The sequence below is a fragment of the Astatotilapia calliptera genome, chromosome 7 (genome assembly GCF_900246225.1).
Source record: "Astatotilapia calliptera chromosome 7, fAstCal1.2, whole genome shotgun sequence".
Taxonomy (NCBI): Eukaryota; Metazoa; Chordata; class Actinopteri; order Cichliformes; family Cichlidae; genus Astatotilapia; species Astatotilapia calliptera.
In genome coordinates, this window is record NC_039308.1 from 6,462,169 (window position 1) to 6,489,177 (window position 27,009).

General features: G+C 39.1%; 2 protein-coding genes across 2 annotated transcripts in view; one reads left to right on the forward strand and one right to left on the reverse strand.

Annotated features, from left to right (window-relative positions):
- The window catches only part of megf10 (multiple EGF-like-domains 10), a 56,937-nt gene extending 42,556 nt beyond the window's left edge, over positions 1-14,381 (reverse strand). The window contains exons 1-5 of the mRNA XM_026172746.1: positions 14,126-14,381; positions 8,696-8,831; positions 7,581-7,682; positions 5,428-5,528; positions 4,091-4,183 (exon numbers count right to left, since the gene is read on the reverse strand). Coding sequence (XP_026028531.1) covers positions 4,091-4,183; positions 5,428-5,528; positions 7,581-7,682; positions 8,696-8,814 — 415 coding nt within the window. The 5' untranslated portion in view covers positions 8,815-8,831; positions 14,126-14,381. The remainder of the gene's footprint in view (positions 1-4,090; positions 4,184-5,427; positions 5,529-7,580; positions 7,683-8,695; positions 8,832-14,125) is intronic.
- Positions 14,382-18,629: 4,248 nt separating this feature from the next.
- On the forward strand, positions 18,630-26,702 carry LOC113025225 (chondroitin sulfate synthase 3-like). The gene is made up of 3 exons (XM_026172747.1): positions 18,630-20,172; positions 20,567-20,850; positions 22,482-26,702. Exons 1-3 carry the CDS (start codon positions 19,608-19,610, stop codon positions 24,054-24,056), a joined length of 2,424 nt encoding a protein of 807 aa, XP_026028532.1. The 5' UTR covers positions 18,630-19,607; the 3' UTR covers positions 24,057-26,702.
- The last annotated feature ends 307 nt before the right edge of the window (positions 26,703-27,009 follow it).

Genomic DNA, 27,009 nt, shown 5'->3' on the forward strand with positions numbered 1-27,009 from the left:
ATACTTGCTTCTAGTTTCCTCCCTGTTTAGGTTTAGTCGTTTTCTTACGGTGCTTTTGTTTGTGTTCAAAAAAAGTCCATTTCCGAAGTCTGCATTTGGGTCCACACTCTCTCCACTCCACATGTCTGCCACAGCAGACACACAACAAAAGAAAATCAGCAAAAAACCTGATTAAATGGAAGAAAACTATTCCTTAAAAGACTCAGCTAAACAGAGCTGGAGTGATAAACTGTTCCATAGCCTGGAAGCTTTGTCCACTCTAGTCTTCACTCTTGTATGAGGTACAACTAATAGATTTTGAGCTTGTGAATGGAGGTAACAAGCAGCAGTGTGTTTAAAAAGATGTTTGGGACAAATAGTGTGGAGCTTGTCTATTTAAGATAAGATAAGATAAGATAAGATAAGATAAGATAAGATAAGATAAGATAAGATAAGATAAGATAAGATAAGATAAGATAAAACTTTATTAATCCCTCGGGTGGGTTCCTCTGGGAAATTTGGTGGGGAAATTTATTGCTCTGTATGCAATTGTGAGACTCCTAAAATGAATTTTAATATCAACCAAGAGCCAATATTGAGAAAATAAAACGAGAGTGTGTCAGGAATCTGTCTGCAGCATTTTTTATTGCTTGAGGTGTGACAGAGATGATTTAAGCCAAAATGAAAGGCATTACAGTAATCTAAGCGCATAATACAAATGCATGAAAAAATTTTCCCATTTCATAGGAGGAAACTATAGGTTGCAATTTAGAAATACTCCTTAAATAAAAGAAACAGGATCTTAAGCAAAATTTTATATTTGAGTCAAAGTTCAAGGAGGAATCAAATATTACACCAAAATTACCAAGTAAAAAGAAGCAATCATTTGACTGATTCTTGATTGTATATCAGGAGGAGCTATAATCATGGCAGTCTTGTCAGAATTTAAAACAAAGTAATTGTTGGAAAGCCAGTCACTAATGAGATAAACAGTCAACTAGGGTAGACAACCTATCCAGCTGGAGGCTTAAAAGACATAGTACAGTTGAATGTCATCAGCATCAAATTAATAAGAAATGCCTGAGAAAGATCGAATAATACCAGCTAAAGGAAGCATGTGAAAGGAGAATAGCAATGGACCCAGGATGGAACCTTGAGGAATGCCACAGGTTAAACCAGCAGTGTGGAAGGAGAATCTGCTTGCCCCAACAGAACGTCCTCTCACATAAATAGGAGGAAAACAGATCTAGTGGTGAGCGAGAGTTACCAACCAAAACCTTCAGCCTAGTAATTAAATATTATGGTCAGTATCAAAGGCAGCACTGTGGTCAAGCAACACAAGCACAAAGCAAAAGAATCATTACAGACCTTTAAAAGAACAGTTTCAGTGGAGTGCTGCTTTTGAAAACCGGACTGAAAAGGGTCAGAAATGTGTAGTTTGCAATTGATTTGACAACTTTATCTAATAATTTGCTAATAAATGGTCATTTTGAAATAAGCCGGTAATTACTAGGAGACGTGGCATCAAGACTAGGTTTTTTAAGTAATGGAATGACCTCAGCATGCTTAAAGTAAGATGGAACACAACCTCGCTTCAGTGAGCTGTTAATGATAGAAAGCAACCAAGGACCCAAAAAGAACAGAGGGATGCAAGATCCCTAAAGATGGTGATGAAGGTTTCAGCTTAACCATTATTCTAACTTAGTCACTTAGTGTAATTGAACAGAATGAGGTAAATGAATCAAAGCATTGAGGGCAATCCCCATTAGGCAAGGAACCTAAGGAGAATTTCGAGCTTAAGTCCATCACCCTATTTACAAAATCATGGAGAAATACATTAAAGTCATCGTCAGAGGCTATCAATGCATGTGGAGGAGGGGAGGATATAATGCTATTAATGGTGTCAAACAACACCCTGGGATTATTTTTATGATTTATCATCAAAAGAGGGTTCCCCGGGTGTCTGTGTGTGTGTCCATGTCTGGGTCTGGGGCTTGCTGAGCCTTGGCCGCTGTGGGACAAGGTCATGGAGGGTGAGGTTACCCCTCCTTATTTTTCCCTGCTTGATGTTGATGCCCCTCCCTGGTATGCTGGTACTTGTTGGTTCCAGAGCAAGTGGCCGAATGTTCTGGCATTCTGGAGTGGTTGACACAGTTTGGGTGGGTAGGCGCAGTGACTAGGTTCAGACTCAGTTTGACTCTTCTTGTCCTTGTAGATTGAGCGGGTTACTGGCTCCATGTGCAGATGGGCCCCCAGATTTGGGGCATGTCTGCACATGTTAGAATACTCTTTATAGTGGCGTCAGCAGTGTGACAGCCTTTGGTGCAGCGGTGGTAGGGTGTGCCATTTGCACGGGTGCTGGTTCAATTTTTTGTTGCCCTGCAGTGTCATAGAGGAAACAGAAGTGCTTACTGAGCCAGCAGAAGTGGCTTTCTCCTTCAAGGGTAGTCAACTGGTCTTAGAGATCCCATGCCTTCTCCTCCTCAACCTCCTCTGATTATCAGTCACTTTTACACATAGGGTCGTGGGGAGGGATGGAACATGTGCCACATGGGTCAAAGTTGGTTGGATGAGCACTGTTAACCAGCTGCCACATTCTCATGTCGCATGTGTTCCTTCATCAGTAGTGGTTTAGTCTAGATTTCACACAGTCCTACTCACTATTTACTCGTACTGTGACGTGCACCAACACATGGACCCAAAAGGCCTACCTTTGACACTAACAGCTGTTAAAAGTGGCCTACACCCCTGTTTCCTGCACCCTGTTTTTTGGCGGTGAGGTTGGCTGCTGATCTGGGGCCAGTCTGCCTGCGTCCCAGGTTCACTGCTGGCTGGAGCTAGCACTCCAATGGCACCCTGGGTGGAAATTTTGGCGTTGGCTGGCCTGCTCCCTTGAGGTTGTGGTATGGGGAGGCTTGGACCTCTCATCAAGTCGGCTCCGTCAGGAGGTTCTCGCGCCTGGGTTCCCATCCTCAGCTGATGCTGGGAAGGCTGGCCTCTGCCGCGGTTGGCTGCCTGCTGCCTCTGGTTGTCTGGCACTCCTGCCCTTTGGCTGTGGGCCCTCCACCGAGTCCTCCACCAGGTCCTCCCTCTTCCCCCTGCTGGGTTGGACGCATGGTTTTCGTCTAGGTGTGTGACCTCAGGTCTTCAGCACTTCTGGGGTCGGTGTACAGTGTAGCTCTCCTGAGTCTTTGACTGTCTGCCTCTGGCTCCCAGGGGTTTGTATTGCATTCTCTGACCCTCATTATCAAATATGTTGCATGAGAAATGCTCATACACAGAATTTCACAATTTTTCCAATTGTTCTTTCTCTCTCTCTTACACACACACAGACATACACCGCAGCAAAATTGTATTTTTGTTTGTATACTACCCGTTTTGTATTTCAGATGCTGTGTGTTTTTTGTTTTGTGATTTTCTTGTGAATGAAGTTGATAAGCACGTGGTTTATAAATATCACACAGTAAGCTATGTAAATCTTCCTTAATGCCTCCCGTGTTGTGCAGACAAAAAAAAGTGTTGGTGAAGTAGAGTCAAGTGATATAGTCCTGATGTCTTGCTGATAAGAAATGCTCCATGTGAGGAGAGTGCAAAATCCAAATCAAACAAAACTGACTCAAAACTATTATCCGTACTTCATGTCACCTTTAGCATTTTAGGAACTTGCTTTAAGTCAACATTTAGAGAATTAATCAATTGCTGCAGCCAGGTTGCACAAAAAGTCTAGTTGCTAAACTGGTCTGTTTACATAAAAAATCTGCCACCCACTAAAACCCCCCAATTCCCTGTGAAATTAAAATATATATATATATGTCTAAGGAGGACAGGTAGTTAAAATCCTATAACAAGTTCCTATGTAAGAAGATCTGATTACCAAAACTAAATCCATTAATTTCCTGAGTTCCTACATGCTCACGTTCCAACTTTTGACTTGCATGTGTTGTGACTGACATCAGTATTTTGGCCCTGCAGTATGTCTAGCCATTGGTGTGGTACAGTAAGACGAGAACAGTCTGATTCTCCTCTTGTGAGTTCAGAGTGTTTTTACAGAAAACCAATCCCACTCACAAAGTCATTATTGTGAACAGACAGCAACAGCTGGAGGACTTACCACTCGAGCAATTGGAGCCCCCCCAGCCTGGCTCACACTGGCAGGTGTTGGGTGCCATACAACGGCCATGAATACAGCTCTCTGTACAATGAGCTAGACATCGAGGAGACAGGGAGAGAGGCCAGGGATCAGCACGGTCCCCCCAAAAAATAACCCATCAAAACACATCTACATTAGAATTAGTCATGTAGTAGTAATCACATAAATGTTCATGTCAAAGACATAAATCTGATTTGTGAAATGGAAACTGGGACTTGCTATTCTTTTTTGAATGCTCTGTGACTTGACTTGACTTAACACTTTAAAGAGTTTTTGTGGCCAAAAACAGAATTGGACTTTTAGAAATTGTTTGCTTTTTCAATAAAATGTCAATGTTTCTTTTAGTTTCTTTGTGTTTTCTACAGCTGACTGATTTAAAGAGTTTTTCAAGCAGATTTTTCCTCATGCAAACAAATATTTTTCTTTACAAGAAACTCTAAATACAGTCCTTGTAACAGACAACTCCCATCAAGACTATGATATATTTTCACTGTCCACTAATACCAAGTAAATGCCACTGATTTGAAAGATTATTACTCTTTTTAAAGCTGGATTTGCATTGATTAACCCACTTCAAACAAACAGATTCTTCTCTGACTTTACACAAACAAAAAGTAATAAATCCTTAATATAACTGATTCCTTCTCCAATACAACTTCCAACAGGAAACGGCATGTTGCCTAAAGTGTCTGGCAAATTAAATGTGATTCTCAGAGCAGCATGTGATGCTTAGGCTACTTATAAAGCAGAGTATTTTCACACTAGAACAAATTCCCCTATGAACTCCTGGGGGACATTAACTGTTTTCTCCCTTCCACCACAGCACACATAACTTTTTCATCACTAACTCTTTCCACCATGAGAACAGGCTGTCTTGACAGAAAGCTTCTTTTTTTTTTTTTACTGCTGTTACAATTGTTAGTTTTGCCAAAGCAACACCTGTCACTGCCTATTAAAAGGGAGGGATGTGGGTTGTGTAATAGCCTTGCTGGGAAGGTAAGTGTGACAAGATATTTGAAAAGAAATATTCATTACAGGATTTAATAAGTGTGATAAATGGCTGTAAGGAAAGTGTTACTAAAAGTTGACCTTAAGCAAAATCACTATTTGTCTCACAGAGCACTGAAACTTGCATAAGATGTCTTCCTGACTCTCTTAGTGTTTAAGGAAATAGCTTGAAATCCTCTAAAGCGATAGAAACATGGCTGGCTGTGTGTGTGTGTGTGTGTGTGTGTGTGTGTGTGTGTGTGTGTGTGTGTGTGTGTGTGTGTGTGTGTGTGTGTGTGTGTGTTACTCACGAGCACAGATCTCTTCTTTCTCATAGAAGCCTGGGCAGCACTGAGACTTCCTCCGGTACATGGTCTTGTTCCCACTACGATATGCTGTTCTATAGATCATCCTGCAGAAAAGAATTCAAGTCACATACAAAATTAGACACTGAGTAACCAATTATTTTGTTTTTCAGCTTTTATTATATTATTAAAATGTGTAAAGTGGATCATTGACATTAATAACCAAAAGCATCATTTAACTCTAACTCTTCTCCAAAGAGAGCAAAACTACTGCAAAATCTACTCTATGTAGTGTTACTAATAGCTCATCTTCCACTCTGAGTTGGGCTTGTGTATTAAAAGCAGTGAGTAAGACTAGAAAAACTCTATATACAATACTTTTTCAAAGTATTGTATATAGAGTGACCTCTCTCCCAGAGCTCCAGTTTGGTCACATCTACATGTGTCTTGTAGAGGATCCCTAACATTGTAGCCATAATGAAAGGTTTCAAAGTATGGACAGCAACATGTATTTTGGATTTGGATGGGTAAGTAATGCCACCGTGTAGGAGGTGAAGGACAAGAAATTATTCATTGTTAAAGCAAAGGTTAGCACCACATAACTTGCTTAAATAAACTACCACAGGTAAATCTTACATTTTGTTGACTTGGACAATTTAAAGTGCAGGGCCAGAGAAGTTAAGGTAGCATTAATTAGTTACATTGATGTTGTGTGATAACACTAAAGTTGACCTAGTATTTTTCCGATGTTGGGTAAATCATTGCTACAGTTTACATGAGCCACCACTGACAGTCTGGGTTGCTGTGGAGAAGCAGGGATTGGTGCAATTTGACCTGTAAGGCAGGATTATGAGAGGTGTGCTAACGTGTTGGTGCCATACTCTACCCTACCCTTCTGAAAGGTGTAAATAAATGGTGATTAGTGCATCCATTAGCCAAAATGCCAGGTAGTTGCTAGGGCCACAGTACTTGATGCATGTTCAATCATCCAGGTAAGTAAATCCCAAAAAGCTTATTCTGTTCTCTGGACGTAACTTTTTCAGTGGAAGAAATATTTAATCACTCATCCAAGTGATTTCTTCAGTCTCAGCTGACTGCAGGTTTCCCCAACCCTCTGAACAGTACATTTTAATGAAACAAGCTGAAACTAACACCACTGACTAACAATAGGGGTCAGTTTCTTTATCATTAATACTGTCGTGATGACGAGTGCCATTCATCGAGAGTTGGGGAATGGCTGCAATTACAGCACTGTAAGATATTGAAAGATGTACCCTTAAGCACACAAACAGTAATATAGTGAACAGTGTTAAGTGCCTGGAGGATTGTTGTGATTTATACATCAGGGATAACATGCAACCTCTGGCTAAGCGGATGGCGCAGCACAGAAGAGCTAACTCGTCAGGCCAGGACTCTGCGGTCTATTTACTACTACAGGCCAGTGGACACTCTTTCAGTGATGAGGATGTATCCCACATCCTGGACAGGGAGGAATGCTGGTTTGAGCAGGGAGTCAACAAGGCCGTTTACATGAAAATAGAAAGACCATCTCTGAATCGAGGAGGGGGCCTAAGGGTACATCTTTCACCATCTTACAATACTTTCTGTGGATGCAGGCAGGATTGGACACAAATATCGCAAAGGCAGGTGACAGAGACAGACAGTGGGAGCAGACAGTAATGGTCAGAAATTTGGTGGGAGCAGAATTCAAAAGAATAGTCTTGTTCAAGGCTCTAATTCCCAGATCCTCTTGTCTGCATGTTGACATGTCCCCGGGCAAAATACTGAACCCCAATTTGCATGCATTGGCATGTGACTGTCTTAATTGTTAGATAAAAGTGCTGTATGAATGTCAGTGTAACTGGGTGAATAAAAGGCTCTATTTAAGTTCCAGTCCATTTAGCATGTCTACATTCTTCTGTAAATTTTGTCTTTATTATTACAACTTTTATTTGGTAAAGGGGGTAAGCCACTTTCAGACCTTGTTTTTGACACTGGCAAATGAGACCACAATGAGGTAAATATACAGCGACAATGTCTGATTTAAATAAACAAAAAAAGAAAAACAACAGGGAAAAACTGTGGTACTGCCATTTAATCAAACCCATTATCACCACACATTTCCATACGTATCAAGTATCATTTTAATTGGTTCTTACCTGTGTTTGGTGCACTTAAACCAGTTGAGGATGTCAGTGCAGCTGGTGTAATAAATCTGATTAAAAGAATGGGCATATGACTCCTGCACTGTCACAGAGTAACTGAAACCACAGAAAGTGAAAAAAGAAAATGGATATCAGACATGAAACCAGTGTGTGGCTGATGATAGTTCATGACTGCCTCATTAATCGTCTCTGTTCAATTAGTTGATTTACTTCAAAAGAGATTGACACACAATAGATTGACACTCAACCAACTTTTATGTCCTTAAAATACCTGAGAAAACTAATTGCCTGTTTGTCCAAAAGCTTTGTTTTCTTAGAAGAGATAATGATACAATAAATAGTTTATAAGATTAAAAATTATAGGTCTTAACATCTTTATGCTATGCCTGCAGGGCAACCAATTGAAGTTATTGGCCTTCATATAGAAATATAATTATATATATAGGTGTCATTTGTTTAACAATGGAAATGCATATGGTTTCTAATATCTTGTGCAAACTGTTACAGTGCTGGATTTATATATTAAAGTGAGCCAGTCAAAAGCTCAGGTTTCAGCTTTCGGTTTCAGCAGAGAGCAAAAACTGAAAGTACTCTGCAAACAAAGTACTCTGCAAACAAAGTACTCTGCAAGTTTTGACAAACCTTGACAGAGAAACTTTTTGTGTTCAGCCTTGTTTTGAAGATATGTTTCTGCGTTATGAGGCTGAACAGAACAGATTCTCTGTAAGTCATGTATGTCTCATCAGTAACCTCGACAGGTAAGTCTGTGTGTGCACAAGCTCTAGTAACTGTGTCTTTAGCATTCAGTGGAATGATGGTACTATAATTAGGGAAATGAGCGATGCTCAGCTTTACTGGGATAGTCCTGAACATAGAAGTTTTTTTCATCCTTGCAAATGGAAAAACAGACTGCTAAGTATTGACACTTTAAACACAGCTTAAGAAAGTTATCAGGTTGATAACACATTTCCACTGTTAGTGCATTAGCATGTAGTGTTAGTATCAGGGGCGTAATGTTACGGCGATGCTTAGTATAGTCTGGAGGTGGGTAAAGGACACGTAATGCTGAATGCCTTTATTGCCCTTTATGGGCTATTATCTTGACTAACCTCTCCCAGTGGCTGCAGACATTGGGATCCTCCAGGTTGAGGGAGGAAGTGATGCAAGGCAAGTTACAGAAGACTACAGTCAGCAAGACTGTCCTGTGGAGCAACAGTGATGTAGTCATCGCTGTGAGGGCTGCACCTTAAGACAAGGAAGAAGGAGAAAACACCATTTAAGTTTCTGTTGTCTGAAAAACATTCGGTAAACTCTGGTGATTGTAAGCTACCAACAGTCCCTCGGGGTATTTATTTATGCAATTACTTATTTCTGTACTTATGTCATTCTGAAATTTCCAAATCCAATATCATTGTCAATTCCTAATACATCTGTGCTTTACTATGTTTGTAGTCTATATGATCCTGTTTAATTTTGTTCTCGACATAATTGTTAAAAGTCAAAACCAACTACAATGTTTAGATTCTGCTGAGATCTGTACTTTTCTGTACTTTTCTCATGTACTTTTCTCATTTACCATTTACACTCTCAGGGTGTAAATGGTAGATAGAAAGCACTTAGATGTAAAAAGTGCTTGTGTGAATGGATGTGAATGAGGCTTTGAGTGCTCAAATAAAGTAGAAATGTGTTATATAAGAAACAGTCCATTTACCAGAAGTATGAACATGTATTTGACACGATTAATTATATTGTAACTGACATAATTTGACTTTAACATAGATCCTGTTTTAATCAGCTATTCCAACCAAATGCTTGAGATACAGAATCTGAACTTTTCAGCTGATACAGATGTGTACAAGATTGTTTGCCCACCTATGAAAATTTCTTTTGTGCAGGGAAACAACCCAGACCCAGTTTTTGCTAAATCACTGTTTGAGGTTTTCTTTCAAAATCTTTACAATTTTCTTTCCTCGTGGTTCTTTACACTTTGATGTGAACCTGTTCCCACCAAAGCATTCCCACAGCATAATCCTCCCACTACTGTGTTTCACTGTGGGGATGCTGTTCTTTGGGTTGAACACCTCTCCCCTATTTAAGCATAAATATAAGCAGTGTCTCTGCCAAAGAGCTCTTGTTTTTACATGGACCAAAGAAGGCACTTGCAGTATGCATCATCTTTCTCCAGGTTGTTCTTAGCGTAGTAAGGAAGGACTTGCAGCTCTCTCAATTGATTTCACATGCAGACTTTAAAATACATTTAACCCTTTCACACACAGTGGTCACTACAGTGCACAGCTATTCAAAGGCTGTTTTCTTGTATTTGTGTCAGTGTTGATAGTATACTTGCACATAAACCACTACATTGGCCACTGGTGCGTCAATCCATACCCTGCCAGCCACTCCAAAGGTGATGTTGTCCACCTAAGTGGACATGTAAAAAACTCTTTGAAAAGTACATGTTTAAAAAAATGAAGGCTTAAAGTGAATAAAAATACTTAAGAAAAAAAATCCTGATTGAGGTTTCATGCATGAAAGGGTTAAATGATTTTCTGACATCATTACTGGAAACTTGTTCTTGTTTTTAATATGACTCTTAGTTATTTTAATGTGGTTTTTTAATTTTAATTTTATTATGCTGTCTGAAACAGGTCTCTCTTGTAAACGAGATGTTGAGTCTTAATGACAATGAAGTCTCAACCGGTATAAAAAAAAGTTTTTCTTCTTGGTCTGCAATTTCACAATCCATTCCTGTCAGGGTTCTGTTCAATTCACTTCAATTTTATTTATACTGTCCTAAATCACAACAGTCACCTGAAGGTGCTTTATATTGTAAGGTAAACACCCTACAATCAAAGTTCTAGCGTCTTGTCAGTTGTTCTGACAAGTTGTTCTATATATAAATCTATTACATTGTGAGCAGCAACAAATTTCTCAAGTCTAAAAATTTATTTTGTTTTTGACAAAAAAACCCAAACAAGTTCGGCGCATGGTGAGGGATGCCAAACGCCGGTATCGGGAGCATCGCTTCCACCAGGGCGACACATGGAGCATGTGGCATGGATTGCTCACCATCACAGATTGCAGTTTAGCTGCTCCATCACTGAATTTATTCTCACCTCCTTTAACACTTTGGCATACTGCTGCCACTGCAAAGGACAAAGGCAGACTACAGCATGTAATCCACTCCACTGAAAAGGTGAATGACTGCAATCTGCCTTGCCTACAAGACATGTACTCCTTCATGCAAGTGAGACAGGCAATCAGGATTGCTACTGACTCTTCACCCGGGCATAAATTGTGATATTTCCCTTTTACAGGAGGTTGTGGTCCATCAGAACCAACACCTCATGGCACAAGAAGACGTCGGACTACGTAACAACACCCCCTCACTTAACATGTTACAACAACACACTTATTTACTCAGGCTACAATAACTTTCCCACTGGACTCAATACATGCACTTTGCACACCCCAACACACACACACACACACACACACACACACACACACACACACACACACACACACACACACACACACACACACATTTCTTAAGGTAGGTAGTTAGTATATATTCCTGATGTATTTATTTATATTAATATTTATTTTGAGATGTATATATTATATATATTGTAAATACCATATATTCTATTTCTGTACCATTGGTTTTTTTGCACCACAAGACCAAGATCATGGATGACTAAGCCGCTGCAAAAAATGTACCACAGACACATAGAGGAAATCCCTGACATAAAGAAATCCTACCAGTGGATAGAAAAGGCTTGCTTAGAGGCCAGCACAGAGGCAATGATAATAGCAGCACCAGAACAGAGCCTAAACACAAGATCCAGACATTTACCAAAAGCAGCACAAGAAAATAGAGAAGTGCTAGGGGCTGAAAGAACTGCTGCTAGAAGGTATAGTCCAAATTGGTTCTTGCGGTAATAAGAGTATCAAGAGCCAGGCACAACACTGGAGGTCTCTATCCAGAATAGTGCAGTCCTAGGAACAACTAAGACAGTGCGCAGAACCCTCTAACACCCATGTCTCTGGTTGAGGACCCGAGCTCAAGGATCAAGCACATACCACCCCCAGAAGAAGATTTTAACATTACGTGTTTTTACAGATAGAAGGAAATTGTGAGTTACTTTTGCAAGTAACTTTTTTTTAATCTAACAAACAAATATAGATATGAAAAGAAATAAACTAAAATAGAAAACAGCTGTAGTCATGTTGTTTTTCATACATATCAGCATCTTCAGTGGGGTTTATTGTGAACATTTAAAAAAGACTTTTGATGAGTTTGGCTAGCAAAAAGTTCTCACGTTTACTCATTTTTATCAGTCTGATAGTTTAAAAGTGTGGCAGGGTGTGGTTTGTGGCTCAGCTGCAGGGGAGGAGTGGAGCAGTGGTGTCAGGGTGTGGTGTCAGGGGAGGCTGACGCACACCTCAGCTCCATCAGCTGATCATGTCTCCCATGTAAAAGATGTGCTGGGACCTGAAATGGTGCGTTGTGTGTATGTAGCAGCTGAAAAGCTGCAACAAAAAATCCCAAACAATAAAACATCTAGCAACGTGCAAGCTGTGTGTGTGTGTGTGTCCTCATTCATGTCACAAAAAGTTAATCAGATTCTCAGAAAAAATGAGTGGACATATTGTTATGTTTCCTTTTGTGAATGCTGTCTGTAAACAAATTAATGACAAATTATTTTAGCTCTAACTTCTGTTATCTGGGTTCTCGAGAAAGTTAGAACTCAAAATGTGCCACTTCTGCACAGGCACAATTCACACACAGTGATCACAAATATTTAATGATCTTTATAGCTACCCACCTTGCAAAACACAAACTTTATGATTCAACACCATGTGACACATTTAGGGGACATATGTAAATTGTACCAAAAAAGAAAGAACTGGGTTACAGTATACTCAAATGGGAAGGACCTGAGAAAGCGTTGTAGCCTGCAAACTCACCATTATTTTTTAACTTATTTGTAGTCAAACTGAAATTAGGCTTAAACTTCCCTTCAACTCTCCCCACCACTAACTATATTTAAAACACATAAAACAAAGTATCATCAGTTTAGCTAAACTAATAAATTTAGAATTAAATACTGAACATCAACCTCAACTCAAACCTATACTATAAAGAAATGGTGTAAGATCAGTGAATCAAAATTGTGCTAAACACTCATTCAAATTATCAATGGTTAAAATCTCCTTAAGAGTTTCTAGAATTTGTATAAGAGTCCAAATTAAGTACGGATGACCTTTTTTAATAGTACACAGACATTAAATGACTAGCGCATCACACTTCATGGCGGTGGTGGCCAAGCAAAATCTTTTGAGGTCAACACTTCTAGCCAGCCTTCTTTCAAAAATACTGGCTAATGGAGTAAGCCTACAAGATGTCTCTAGTAGCTGTATGGGTAGTAACATTGTGTCTGTTCAGGCAGTGTATTGGATACTGGAGCCAGTCATCTCTGATTTCATTCTGCTGAAAGTGGGCACAGCTGCACTGACCAATGCTGAAATCCTCCCCACCCCAAGACAACTGCACTGCTACGCACATAAGGGCTATGCTGTATGCGTGAAAGAGCTCCAGGCACAATGCTAATGAAATGGATTAAGCTAGGCTGCATAACTTTGATATACTAGCAGTCAGGCAGCACAGCATTGATGGCTCTCTCTATGCACAAAGGAATTCCAGAAAAGCAGATCTGCTGCTTGAAATCCCTGAAAAAAACAGTCAGGCTTTAGCGCAGTATTTATTTGCAAACACATGAAATTTTGACGTCAATTCTCTGTTTTTAGAATTGGTGTAAATGGAACTAAATGAGATGTATAAATATGAGCAGTCATATACTCAGTTTTCTTTAAGCTAATTAATTTAGAAAGTTTTTAAAGTTATAGCATCCAAGTCTGTCGTAGAGTTGTTTGTCGTCAGAACATATTTTCAGTACTGCTAGTGCAGTACTTTTGCCTTTTTACTCTTTAAAAACAAAGGAAAACAAAAGAAAACAAACCAAAAAAAAAAAAAAAAAAAAAAAACAACCAAGAGAGAGTTTCGAAGCTAGGAGCTTTGTACTTTGATTTCACCTACTGTGAAAGTATTGAAGATGTCAAAGATAAGCATAGGTCTGAAACTCTCAAACGGTTCCTATCTGACCATTACTCAGTGTTTACAGCTAGTAACCTTTGCAGTTGGTGGTTTAAACCACCAAAATATGGAGATGGGTGATTTTGAGAGGTGCAAATTATTAAACCCATTGACATCTCTCGGTCACTATTTTTTGTCCTCCTTTTGCAAGATAGTTCAAATCTAGAGTTTAAGATTGTAAAACCCCAACAGCATTTAGGTCTATGAAAGACGTCCAAATTTAAAGCACAACAGGAATAAAGTTCAAATCTACCAGAAGAGCTACACTGAAAAAACAAACAAAAACATTTTATGTATATTTTTTTTCTATAGCAGATTCTTGTGCCGTCATTTACAGTTATTACATAAAAATATCACACAAATCAGTACAATACAATACCTTCTCTATGAGCAAAACACGATCATGCCACGGCTGTCGAACCGTCCTTCGGTGTATGAGGTTGATATGTCCAGTAGTTAAAAAAAAAAAAGACAAGAAAAGGAAAAAGTGTTATCCCCCTGAAACCGCGTAAGAAATAAATCATAAACTGAAATTAAAATTAAAAATAACTAGTGGAAAGCGCATTAGTCGAATCGTTTTCTCAGATTTCTACAACGTTTCGTCGCCAGAACGATAAACTTTTCCCATTGTCAAAATACTGGTGACCAAGTATGTGACGTCATTGATGCGGCATCAACAGCATCTTTCTGAGGGTTGTGTAGCAACACTTTGACTCTGCTGCCACCTGCCGCAAAACACACGATGAGTACGTCTCATCTACACAGAACAGGAACACAAACAGAATATACAATACAAACCAAGGACTCATAATAGCATAATTAAAATTTACACGGTATACTGAAATAAAAAAAGAAAATGATTTTTTTTTCTTTTACATTTAATTCTATTGATATAATTATTCTAAAAGATAACAGGGATAAAAGTAATATCCCAGTGGTAGAAGCTTTATTAATGTAATAAGGCCCCAGGTAAAATTTCTTGCTCAATAAATTGTATGTATAGTCTCTGTTGTCAGCAAATCAGAGAATGATGTTTAAAATTCAACACTTAAACAGCCTAAGCCTAGAGAGTTGTTGGTTTTTTAGATTTTAAATATGCATTTTGACATTGATCAGAGTAAGTGGAGCATCACATTTATTTATGTGTTCAACAAATAAATATTAACGTTAATCATAAAATAAAGGAAACCTCATTGTGAGTAGATAGAATTGCATTGTTTGCTGTAAAAGGCAAAACAGTAATCTGCTAGTAAACAGTAAGCTGCAGATTAGAAGGAATGAAATTGTGCTTCTTGTTGTTCTAGACAAAATAAATAAGCTGTGCTTTGGTCTCCCTCTGCTAACCGTTGCCTTCTAGAGCTCACATATGAGCTTTTGCCTTTATAAAGATAAAGGTTGTGAAGTTGGTCATTTAAAATAGCTACGTCTTCTTTTTCAGTAGATTTCATTTGGAGTAATGAGACATTCAATTTTGGAAATCAAAGTTTGTTCTTCCCTTTTTATGTTTCAGGTTAAATTACTGCTATAGTTCTAAGGAAATTAAAAGATTTCCCAGTAAACACAGAAGCTGTTTTCATCAGTTATTTTGTGGAGAAAGAAGGACGCTATTCTCAACATGAGGTATAACAGCCTAATGCTCTAAAGCAGATAGCCCCTCACTTCTCCCTGGCTGGTTTTTCCCCAGTTTGTTTTCCCTCTGTCTCTCCATTTTGGTTATCGCTCTCTTTCTCACTCCCTCTCTGTCTGTTGATGTTGTTGTCTGCATTTATGGGCATGACTAATCCAGGGTTCCCCCTCTGGCAATTCAGCTGGCAGTCAATCTTTGCTGACTTGTTGAGCTACACAGTGAAACCCTGGCTTCTTCTTTTCTGTGTATTTGCACAGCTCCTGTTTTCCCTGGATGTTTACCATGTGTTAATACAACCTGCAACTCGGGTGTAAGTACCCTATAACCACATGTAATTTTCCGTCACAAGTCAGGTTTTTACAGGAAACACTGAAATAATGACACTGTTAGACATGCAACTAAGGCGTAAGTATCCTGTAATTGTGCCTAATATCAAGTGGCAAGTCAGGTTTTTACAGGAAACAATGACATAATTACATTGTAAGTACCTTGTACTTTTGGGGGCATGGGTCGTATTATGACGTCACAATCAGAGTCCCTGCAACAGTATTTGATAGTTTTCTTTTCTAGACATGAAAAATCTTAATTTAATAATATTACTTTAACCATTTAACAATTCAGAAAAGTTACAGGGTTAATTTTTATGCTGTGCAAGGCAAGTCTCTAAGCTTGTTGTTAGGTAATACTTTAAAATTTAACTTAGCTGTATGTTATTAACCCATCCTAGAAGCAAAAATCTAATTTTGTAGCTAAATAATTTTATCAAAGGTTGTCTGTCTCTATGTGTTAACCTTGCTATAGAGTTGCAACCTATCCAGGAGGTACCCTGCCTTTATGTATGTCAGCTGAGATAGGCTCTCTAACTAATAGTCATTTCACATATTGTCACAATGCTTTTTTATTATAACTGGTCAACTATACTTTCTATAATATATATATATATATATATATATATATATATATATATGTATATAAAAATACGGAGTAATGAACTGTAGTCAGGTAGTGGCAGTACAGCTATTATGGAGTGATCCAGTTTTTCCATTTTAATCAATAATCATAATCAGGAATGCCCATAGTTTAATGGCACAATTTTTGGTTTAAACATATTTACATACCACACTTTCTTGTATTAGGGAAGGATTGCAAAGTTAGTCAAACAAGCATTAGAAATTTTTTTTTTAAAGAGCAACAGTAAAGAGTAAAGAGAGTAAATATTAAGGCATTACACTCGTTTAACTTCAGTAAGATGAATAGTGTTTCTCTTTTCCAGAAAAAAAAACTATCCTGTGACTCTTTTTCTTCAAACTTACAGTACGATTTAAATTCCATGCTGTCTTTCAAACAAACATCAACATCTCCCTGTGTGCTAGGACCTCGAAAAACTACTGTGAAATATCTAAATGACCAGAAAATATAATGACAAAAAATATATATCCATGTGTTTTTCTGACTCATTTTCAACTGTCCAGAGATTGTAGGGTCTAATCTCCTAACAACAAGTAACTGCAACAAAAGTTCTGTGTGCTACATATGCAGAGTGATTTCATCTCCTCCACTCTATTCAGAACTGCAGGGCAATGTGGCGGCTTCCACATTGCTATGTATTTTTAATGGATTAATTCAAAGTTTATCAAGGCGCATCATTTTCTTGGAAGATGTAATTGCATGCTGATCTGTGGTGGTTGTAGCTCAGGTGGTAGAACAGGACATCTACTGATAGGAAGGTTGGTGGTTTGATCCATGGCTGCATGCCAAATATCCTTGGGACATGCAAGATACTAAGCCAAAGTTGCACTCTGATGTATCTTTCGGGGTGTGAATGTTAGCTCGAAAACACTTAAAAGCAAAGAAGAATGTGCTTCTGTGAATGTGACATCCTGTATAAAGCGCTCTGAGTGCTCTGGGAGAGTAGCAAAGCCCTATATGAGAAACAGTCTACTTACCATTTAATCTATGTATATTTATGAGTACAGCATTCTTTTGTCTTTTAAATAACCTCAAAAACAATGGACTCTACATTCAACAGACTTTCAGTGTTTTTTTTCATAATTCACTTGTACCTGTGGAAATAAAATAAATATAAGAAGATCTATAAGAAGAAACAAAAATTAAACACTTCTTTTTGTTTGTTTTGGTATGTTTCACAGATTTGATTCTACAACTGAACATGTATAATCATTTTCTCCATCTGCATTGGTTCTGTAGATTGTCAATAGCTTGACAGAAAAAGCTATGGGAAGGCATAGTGCTGGGCTTTTCTTAACAAAACACAAAAACTTTAATCAACATCGCATAATCTGAGTGGAAAATAAAGTGACTATATTTTAATAATTATATTTTTGTACATCAATCCAATACAGTAAGGAAGATTATCCATCCATCCATTTTCTTCCGCTTATCCGGGGCCGGGTCGCGGGGGCACCAGCCCAAGCAGAGAAGCCCAGACCTCCCTCCCTGGCGTTCCCAGGCCAGCTGAGAGATATAATCTCTCCAGCGTCCTGGGTCTGGAAAACCTCGCCCAGGAGGTGCCCAGGGGGCATCCTTGTCAGATGCCCGAACCATCTCAACTGGCTCCTTTTGATGTGGAAAGATTAATATATTTAAATCTGTGAGAGCCACAGGTGTTGTGATAGATTAAATACAGAAAACCTATCCGGTGTTCCAGGTTAACTGGTTGGATTTGTTTACATATTCCATGCTCTGAGTTCCAGATGTTTGATCCTGGTCTTCTCTCTCTGTCTCTCTCTCTGTTAGTGTGTCATGCAATTTGACAAGAGGTCTCCAGCTCATGCAAATATTATCTTCAGGCAACAATGAAATTATTATTATTATTATTTTTTAATCAAAAAGTCTTCTGCTCTGTCTCCTACCTCTGTCTTTCTATAACATAAAAAACGAGCCAACATTTTTTTTTCGACTCGTACCTCGAGTTGACTGACTCAGGAAACACGCAAACGTGATGTAAAAAATTTACGTGGGCAGCTGCTACTCTATATAACGTGATGTTATGGCAAACTTCTGCACAAAATCAGCAAATGTAGCTTGTTCCTCAGGGCAGAGCTACAGCAGCTTGTGTTTGCCCTCAGACTGACTGATCTAATTTAAAAATGTCAAACAGAATTTAAAAGGAATGAATCTTGACAAACCGCATGACACACTGACAGACAGAAGCCCATTCAGTAAAAATGACGAATCTGCGGATCCAACATCTGAAACACTGAGAGTGGAATATGTAAACGAATCTAACCAGTTAATATAAAAACCAGTTGGAACCACCTGGAACACCGGGACTATTACGAGGCTCCATAATCCGCAATTGCAGTTTAAAAAAAGAAAGAAAGAAAGGAAAAAAGGTCCATTGGAGTAAACGGAGATGACGCGACTCTTCCATTTAACCGATCTGCTTTAGCCCAGATCCGCTGAAATGAGACCAGATCCCTGCACCTCGACCATTCCATTCAATTTAACCGACCAGTTCCGCACGAATGAAACGGACTGCGCGATAGCACAGCTGATAATGCGTTTATTTTTCAGCCTAACCACCTGGAATATTGCGGGTTTATTGTGAAGAGATGGTTATAAAAATGTGGCGTGGTAAGGTCTTATAATGCTCATGCACGTCAAATACCAGAGAAAATATATATATTTGTATGATTCGTCAGTCTACGGTGATAAAGCTTTTATTTTGTATTGGCAATCATTTTAAAAGTTGTTAGAGAAAAGGATACTTTCAAAACAAAAGTATTGACATTTTGTTATATTTGTTACTCCTTAGACCAATGTTAATTTTCGAAGGTTTTATACACCGTTGTAATTTGCATGTCGTGGTTAATCAGTTGGTTTTTATTAAAACAAACAAACGAGAAAACTATTGCTGCAAGTTTATGGACATTTGCTTTTATTCTGAAAAGGAAATACGACTGGAAGTCGATTTGTTTTTGTTGACGGACGACAAGATAGCGGTCCCAGATGAGGACAAAATCATTTAACCCCCAAAGAAACTAAAATACAAATATTCAGTACAGACGTCATGGGACGGCTGGGGACAGGCTAACATGTTTCTTAATGTTGTGAAGGAAATGCCCCGCTACGTGACTTATGCTACTAAAACGGAAACTTCCTGCTCCATAGGGATAGCATGCTTCACAGATTAGCACCACCCTTACAGCGTCAGCAATCATACATTTGGTCCCCGTTAACCGCAGAACTGTACTCTTCGTAGGATACGAAAATGGCTGTTAAGTCCAGAAGATCGTGGACGACCGTGATCTTCGGCGTCTTTCTCGGATTCACAGCGTCCTCTTGGCTCATTTTACCTCAGGTTCTGGAAAGTAAAAGGAAAAGATCTGCCATGTGTTTGTACTACAGTGACTCCGCCGTTGCTATAGGTGCTGACATCCACGGGAAGTCCGTGTCAGTCAAAGATCTGGACAGTCCGGAGGAGAACAGGTTATTCAGTACGAAGAACAGCAGTGCACATTTAGGCAGAACCCAAAGCAAACCAAAGCGTTTCATTTATGTTGGCGTGATGACAGCCAAAAAATACCTGACGTCTCGAGCACGGGCTGCGTATGAGACATGGGCGGCTTCTATACCCGGGAAGGTGGAGTTCTTCTCGAGCGCTGGGTCTGGGACCGTCCACGCGCCTGCTCCCCTCCCTGTGGTTTCGCTGGCAGGTGTTGATGATTCCTATCCACCACAGAAGAAATCATTCATGATGCTAAAGTACATCCATGACCATTACCTGGATAAATTCGAGTGGTTCATGCGGGCAGATGATGATGTTTATATAAGAGGTGCTTATTTTGGGAGTGAATTTGATGCCAGTGCAGTTTGTTTATTTGTCACAGAAAAATGGAACATGCTATGCATTATGCAATATTGTGTCGCTTTAGTGAAAACAACATCTCTTTGAAATTACTGAGATAAATTAATGTAGTCTCATTTTAGGCAACCAAAGCTACGATTGTACACTTTGCTAAGTTGTTAATATTTTTCATCCAGCTACAAAGTGTAAAAAGAGTGTTTTAATAAAAAAAAAACAAAAAAACAGTGGGTTACATGCTTACATACTTTGAGTCTTTATCTTGAGAGATAAGTAAGATAAAGGCATGCACACATACACGTCTAGAATACATACATTTTGCCATTTTTGATAACAGTTATTTCTTACAACTCACTTTCTGCTAGGTGGGAAGCTGGAATTGTTCTTGCGGTCACTCAACAGCAGTCAGCCCCATTACCTTGGCCAGACAGGGCTGGGCACAGCTGAAGAATTAGGACGACTGGCTCTAGAACCCGGAGAAAACTTTTGCATGGGAGGTCCTGGGATGATCTTTAGTAGAGAGGTGTTACGCAGGATGGTCCCTCACATCAGTACCTGTCTAAGGGAGATGTACACCACCCATGAGGATGTGGAAGTAGGGCGTTGTGTACGACGCTTTGGAGGCACACAGTGTGTATGGTCTTATGAGGTAAGACTTGAATCTGCGTGTGTGTATGTGTGAGAGATTGTGTTTCAGGTCATTAGCATGTGGCAGATCGAGAAAACTTCACATGGGGAAGCAAAGGACGGGCAGAGGTGTAGGCAGGGTGGCACACACTTCTTCAGTGGGGTATGTGAAAATCCCCTATATGTACATGGAGTCAAGAAAATATCCACAAAAACACTTTAAAACTATTTGCTATATCATTCTTCTAAGAAAACAAAGACATTTTTTGAGTAGGTAGGTTTAGACCAGGGGTGCTCAATACGTCGATCGCGATCGACCAGTCGATCGCAAAGGTAGTATTGGTAGATCGCATGGCATTAAAAAAATAGATGCCAGCCTATCATCCATCCCGTCACTTGATTGATACAGGGAAGCCAGTCAGATGACAGCAGATTTTTTCTGACGCTTAGGTCGCTGCGCATGCGCAAACAGCGGCGCGAAGTGTAGTAAAACTGACAAGCTAGTCAGCGAGTTAACTCCAATTTTTAGCTCTCGGTTTTTTCTCTTAAACCTGGCCGTCAGCAGCTACTGTCCGGACTATGCATCCCTGGCTGATTCAATTCAGTGCAAGTCATCAGAGTAAACTCAGGTAATGACAAAAAATTTACATAGTTAATTGTGTTGTGAAATATTGGATATTGCGGTTATGCATGTATATACGTTGTAGATATAAAGAATCCTCAATATATTTATAAATAAGTATATGTTTTGGATTTTTGTAGTGGGTAGATCATTTTGACTTGGTCATTTTATAAGTAGCTCACATGCGGAAAAAGTGTGAGCACCCCTGGTTTAGACTATTCGTTTTTACAAGTATTTTAAAGACATAAAAGTTGTGGTGGGCCTCTACAGCAGAGGGGCAGTGTGCCCCTCACACCCCCATGTAGATCCACCCCTGTTCTTAGCATATTGGATTATTTCTTTTTTGTCAGACTTCTAAAATCTGTGAGTGATCCTTCCAGTCAGTATTTTCCTATATATTCACAGATATCACAGATATTAATTGATATTTTCTTGGAGGTCACCCAACTGTACTGTCCCTCTGTGAAATGGTACCTTATCGTAGTGGAGTGGTTTGTGTGTCCCAGGGATACCAGGGGCTGTGTTGCCCTGGTAGGGTCTCCTATGGCAAATTAGTTCTGGTTGAGGGAACAGACAAAGAGCAATTCAAAAACCCCTATGTGCAGAGGATTGAGGGAACTGTTCATCCTGCCCGGGATAGGGTTGCTGGATCCCCACACTAGAGATTGGGACCGAAGAGGGTGCCCGAGGGCCCGGCTTTAGTCCATGGAGCCCAGCTGGGCCCAGCCTGAAAAAGGGACATAGGCCCCCCTTCCGAGGCCGCTTCCCGCATGAGGCACCATAGGCGTCAGGTGCAATGAGTGCTGGATGGCAGCCAGGACGGAGACCCTGGCAGACCAATCCCCAGCTACCAAGGCCAGCAAGCAATTAGGACATGGAATGTATTTTGTTTCGTGAAAGAAAAATAATTGTCTTGTTGTTTAACAAATTTGAATTGCTAATGATATATATCATCCAGCTCTAATCAACAATGTTGTGTGTATTGATGCTTGGACATCCATACTCTTATTACTTTTAAATTCTTTCCGTAGATGCAGCAACTGTTCTATGAAAACTATGAACACAACAAAAAAGGCTTCATTGAAGAACTTCACAGTCGCAAGATCCACAATGCCATTACGCTCCATCCCAACAAAAGTCCTGCCTACCAGTACCGGCTCCACAACTACATGCTCAGCTGTGAGATCTCAAGGCTCCGTTACCGCACGATCCTACTCCATCGTGAAGGCCTACATATGAGTTATCTTAGTGATACAGAAATACTGTGGGAGGACCAACAGCTGGGGTCTCCACCTTCCTACATGCGCTATGTGCCCAGTGAGAGAAATGATGTCACTGAGTGGGATTTCCTGACAGGCCAACATATTTATTCTGCCATTGAAAACAAGATGGCTAGGCAAAGCCTTGGAAAATTGCTTCGGACTGCCCTTGAAGACAATATTATACTAGAGGTCATGGAAATGATTAATGAAAATTCAAAGACACGTGGCCATGTAATTGACTTTAAAGAGATTCAGTATGGCTACTACAGGGTGGATCCAATACATGGTGCAGAATACGTCTTAGACTTGTTGCTTCTGTACAAAAAACACAAGGGACGTAAAATAACTCTGCCTGTGAGGCGGCATGCTTACCTTCAACAGTCCTTCAGCCGACCTTTCTTTAGTGAAGCTGAAGATCTAAATGTTTCAGAACTTATGGCTGCCATCAACTCTGAATCCCAATCCCTGTCATTCCTATCCAACTCTCTGAAGTTCTTGTCACCTTTCCAGTTCTATGAGTCAACAAGAGAAATGTGGGAGCAAAGCCAGAAAAAGATCAGCATTCTCGTCCCACTGTCTGGTCGCTATGGCACTTTTATTCGGTTTATGGAGAACTTTGAGAAAGTGTGTTTGATACCTAAACAAAATGTTCAGCTCTGCATCATTTTGGTGGACAATGTAAACAATAAGAATATAAAAAAGCATATTCATTTAATAATGGACTATAAGAGAAAGTATCCTAAAGCTGATATGTCTGTAATCCCCATGACAGGAAATTTTTCACGAGGGCTGGCTCTAGAGCTGGGTTCGTCACAGCTTGATAATGACACTTTACTGTTCCTCTGTGATGTTGATCTAATCTTTAGTGGTGATGCTCTGCAGCGCTGCAGAGATAATGCTATTCAAGGGAGACAGGTCTATTTTCCTGTTATCTTTAGCCAATACAGCCCTAAGATTGTGTACGGTGAAAAAGCCCCAAGTGAAAACAACTTTGTGCTCACCAAGAAAAGTGGCTTTTGGCGTGATTATGGCTTTGGAACCACCTGTGTTTTTAAGAGCGATTTACTAAAAGCTGGAGGTTTTGATACATCCATCCTAGGCTGGGGGTTGGAAGATGTAGACTTCTACACCAAGGTTATTAATTCTGGTTTAAAGGTTTTACGCAGTCAAGAACCAGGAATTGTCCACGTTTATCATCCTATCAATTGCAATTCAAGCCTTGAACAGAAGCAATATAAAATGTGTCTTGGGTCAAGAGCAAGTGCATTTGCATCAGCTGTGCAGTTAGCAGAGATGTGGCTTGAGAAACACATAGAGGTAGGCTATAACAGAACTTCATCCTGATACTTCAACTTTCCAGGACTCCTCTACTTTCTGTTCTGCTTAAACGCAGATAGCTATGCACTGTGGGGCCCAAGGCAGTCATGTCTCTAAAACTGAGTGTACTCTAACCAATGAAATGGTACTAGACACAGCTTAACCAGCAGGAGATAGACCAATGTTGAAGACACCAAAAGGAGATAGAACAGATCTGCACCCAATTTAGTGCAGAAGCAAGGCCAACTATCTGCTTCTTTACTTTATTCCAAACCAGCTGGAAAATTGGAAAAAATGAGAAAAATAAATATTTGTTATATGTAATAGCTAAATGTAGCTGATTGTTATTTGTACAGTTATGCATCACTCTCTACTAGTCTCCTTTTTATACCCGGATATAAATTAACTACTTGCTAATCTGGGTAAGTTGAGGAATTAATTAAATGACCCAAAGAACAAGTTGCATTATTCAAAATACTTGGCAATTAAAAAGTACTATCAGAAAATGAAATCAACAGAAATTATTGATATGGTAAGTGAGATTTGTAAATGCTGGAAGTTATTCATAGAGTGATATTTTACTTTGCTACAAGTTTGAGTCTGTAGCATAATTGTCGCCTACAACAATTATGCTGCCTACAACTCAGTGAGTCAGTGAATTAGATAATTTGTTGTTTCTCTCCATAAGTTCTCATTGAGCAGCATGGTGTGCTGCGCTAAACAATCTGTATGTATGTTTAGGTGAGCGATTTGGTACTGCTGTATTGATCTACGGTAAACTAATCTACCTTAATCTCCCACTGCAGTTTAGAAATAGGCTCGTGCAGAAGCTGAAGCTGAGCCCGTGTAGTTACTGTCTGTCCACATTTCTTGTATGCTTCTGTTCTAGAAATAAGTCCTGCTCAGCTGTCTTATTTCCAGTCTCAAGTCTAAATATAATGTTGCTTTCATTAATTTTAGAGTATCATAATTCAGCAGCTTCACTGCCATCATTTTACTCAATCAAAACCTAGGAAGATGCACTAAGACAGAACCTCATTCTCAGTTACCCAGGATGCATACAATAAATGTAGGCACAGCTTAAATCAAATACCAATGAAAAATGATATTATAGCTTTATAAATTAAAAAAAATTATTGTAAACACCAAAAGGACCCGAGACACTCAGCGTTGCACGTTGTGTGCATTTATGTACAACTGTGCCTTTCACTTTGCTGCCCCAGCAGCTTCCCAGTTGTTGCCACCTCCAACTCCAGCCTCCCTGGCACTACCCCCTGAACCTCCATCACACTTATATTTTTACATTATAAATAAATAAATAATCATTTCTGTGATTAAACCAAAGGTAAAGTGACACGCTGCATCTAAAGGCTTGAAAGTGGAATGCACTACCTACCAATAAATAAAATACTCAGTTAAAGGCAGGATAACCACTTTCACAATACTTTCTTATTCATGCACAAAAGATTTTTTTTTCTGCAAAACAAATCAAAAACATCTTACAATTTCAGACACAGCATTTATAAGCTTAGATAATTATGTGTTATAATGCACTTTAAGTTTGCCATGCAGCCAGATGGTGAGGTATTGTTTTATTAATTTGAAGAATTAAAGTACTATACTAACCAGTTTTTGCATTTTAAAACAGACATTTTAACTTTTGTACAGTTTAAGATCAATTGCAGCATAAAGTTTACAGCTCTCTGTAACTCTAGAGCTGATATAAGCAGTAGTATTTATTATAAAAATGAGATTTGATTGTAAAATATAAGCAAATGTCTAAATCTTGTTTTAGACTGAAGTCCTGTTTCTGAATTAAATATAGGCTTTCTCCCCTGACTGATTAAGCAATGATTGGGTGACCTTTAAAATCATTTAGACATTTGAGGTAAATCTAGTACAGGGTTGGTTGAAAATTCAATTTTTAATTATTTCACGTTGATTTAATGATGTTCATGTGGAACTGCAAAGTTTGAATGCTGTTAATTTACTGGCTCTGAAATTTTTTTTATTGTTTTATTGACCATTTTTATTGTAATTATCCTTAGTGTAAATGATTGATTTTAATTCTTAATAGAAGATGTGTGATTATCCTTTATTGGTTCTATTTTTATTTTTGTTGTTGTTAAATGTGACTACAGAAGTCATTAGGACAGACTCTAGAAAAGCTGAAATTACACACAAATGAAAAACAAATCAACTTTTCAGTTTTCAAGACAGTGATCTGGAACCAACTGAAATTTGAGTGTCATTCTATTTCCTTCCTTTGCCCACTACAACAGTTAGTTTAACTTGCTAGTTTTTGCACCGTCTCAAAACAGTGCCCCAAAAGGCTCTGCCTGCACTGGTGGCAAAACAAAGCTCTCCACCAGATGTCACAGCTCCACACACAGTTGGTTTTTGAAGCTTGAAGTTGGTGAGTTCTTGGCCAAGCCTTTTGATTGGTTGACTGATTATGCAGCACTTTCTGGTATAAATATTTTGAACCACCCCTGTTCCTGTCAGTTCAGGCAGACCTCTAGCACCTGTAATAAAGCTATTTTTCGCTGGCGTCTTTCACGCATGGGATGTTCTTCTGATGGTGCATTCTGATAATGCTGCAGTTTCTCTTTGTATGTTTTCTTTGTATTTTGCCACAGAAAATTGTTGGGCTAAATAAAGGACACTTTGTTAGCCATGAGCCATTTTGCATGAATTTGTATCTACAATCAATCACAGAGATAATATTGTGTGTCATTGCTGCGTCTGGACTAAAACAAATCTGACCCATGTTTTTGACCCAAATTTAGTTTGTTTGGAATGTTTTTGTTTTTCAAATCCTGTGCCAAAGCACTGCTTGTAGAAACCAGCATTTACTAAATTTTACTTTTGTTCTTTGATAATTTGTTTCAGTACAGTCAGTCAGTTTCGAGTATTAAATTCATTCATCACACTAATGCTTTATGTAGTTATTCATTTTAATTAAATTTAATCATTCAAT

Excerpts from the sequence above, each read along its gene's own strand:
- LOC113025225 (XM_026172747.1), top strand. The coding sequence starts at position 19,608 with ATGGCTGTTAAGTCCAGAAGATCGTGGACGACCGTGATCTTCGGCGTC. Across the intron at positions 20,173-20,566 it reads TGATGATGTTTATATAAGAG|GTGGGAAGCTGGAATTGTTC; the intron begins GTGCTTATTTTG and ends ACTTTCTGCTAG. Across the intron at positions 20,851-22,481 it reads AGTGTGTATGGTCTTATGAG|ATGCAGCAACTGTTCTATGA; the intron begins GTAAGACTTGAA and ends TTCTTTCCGTAG.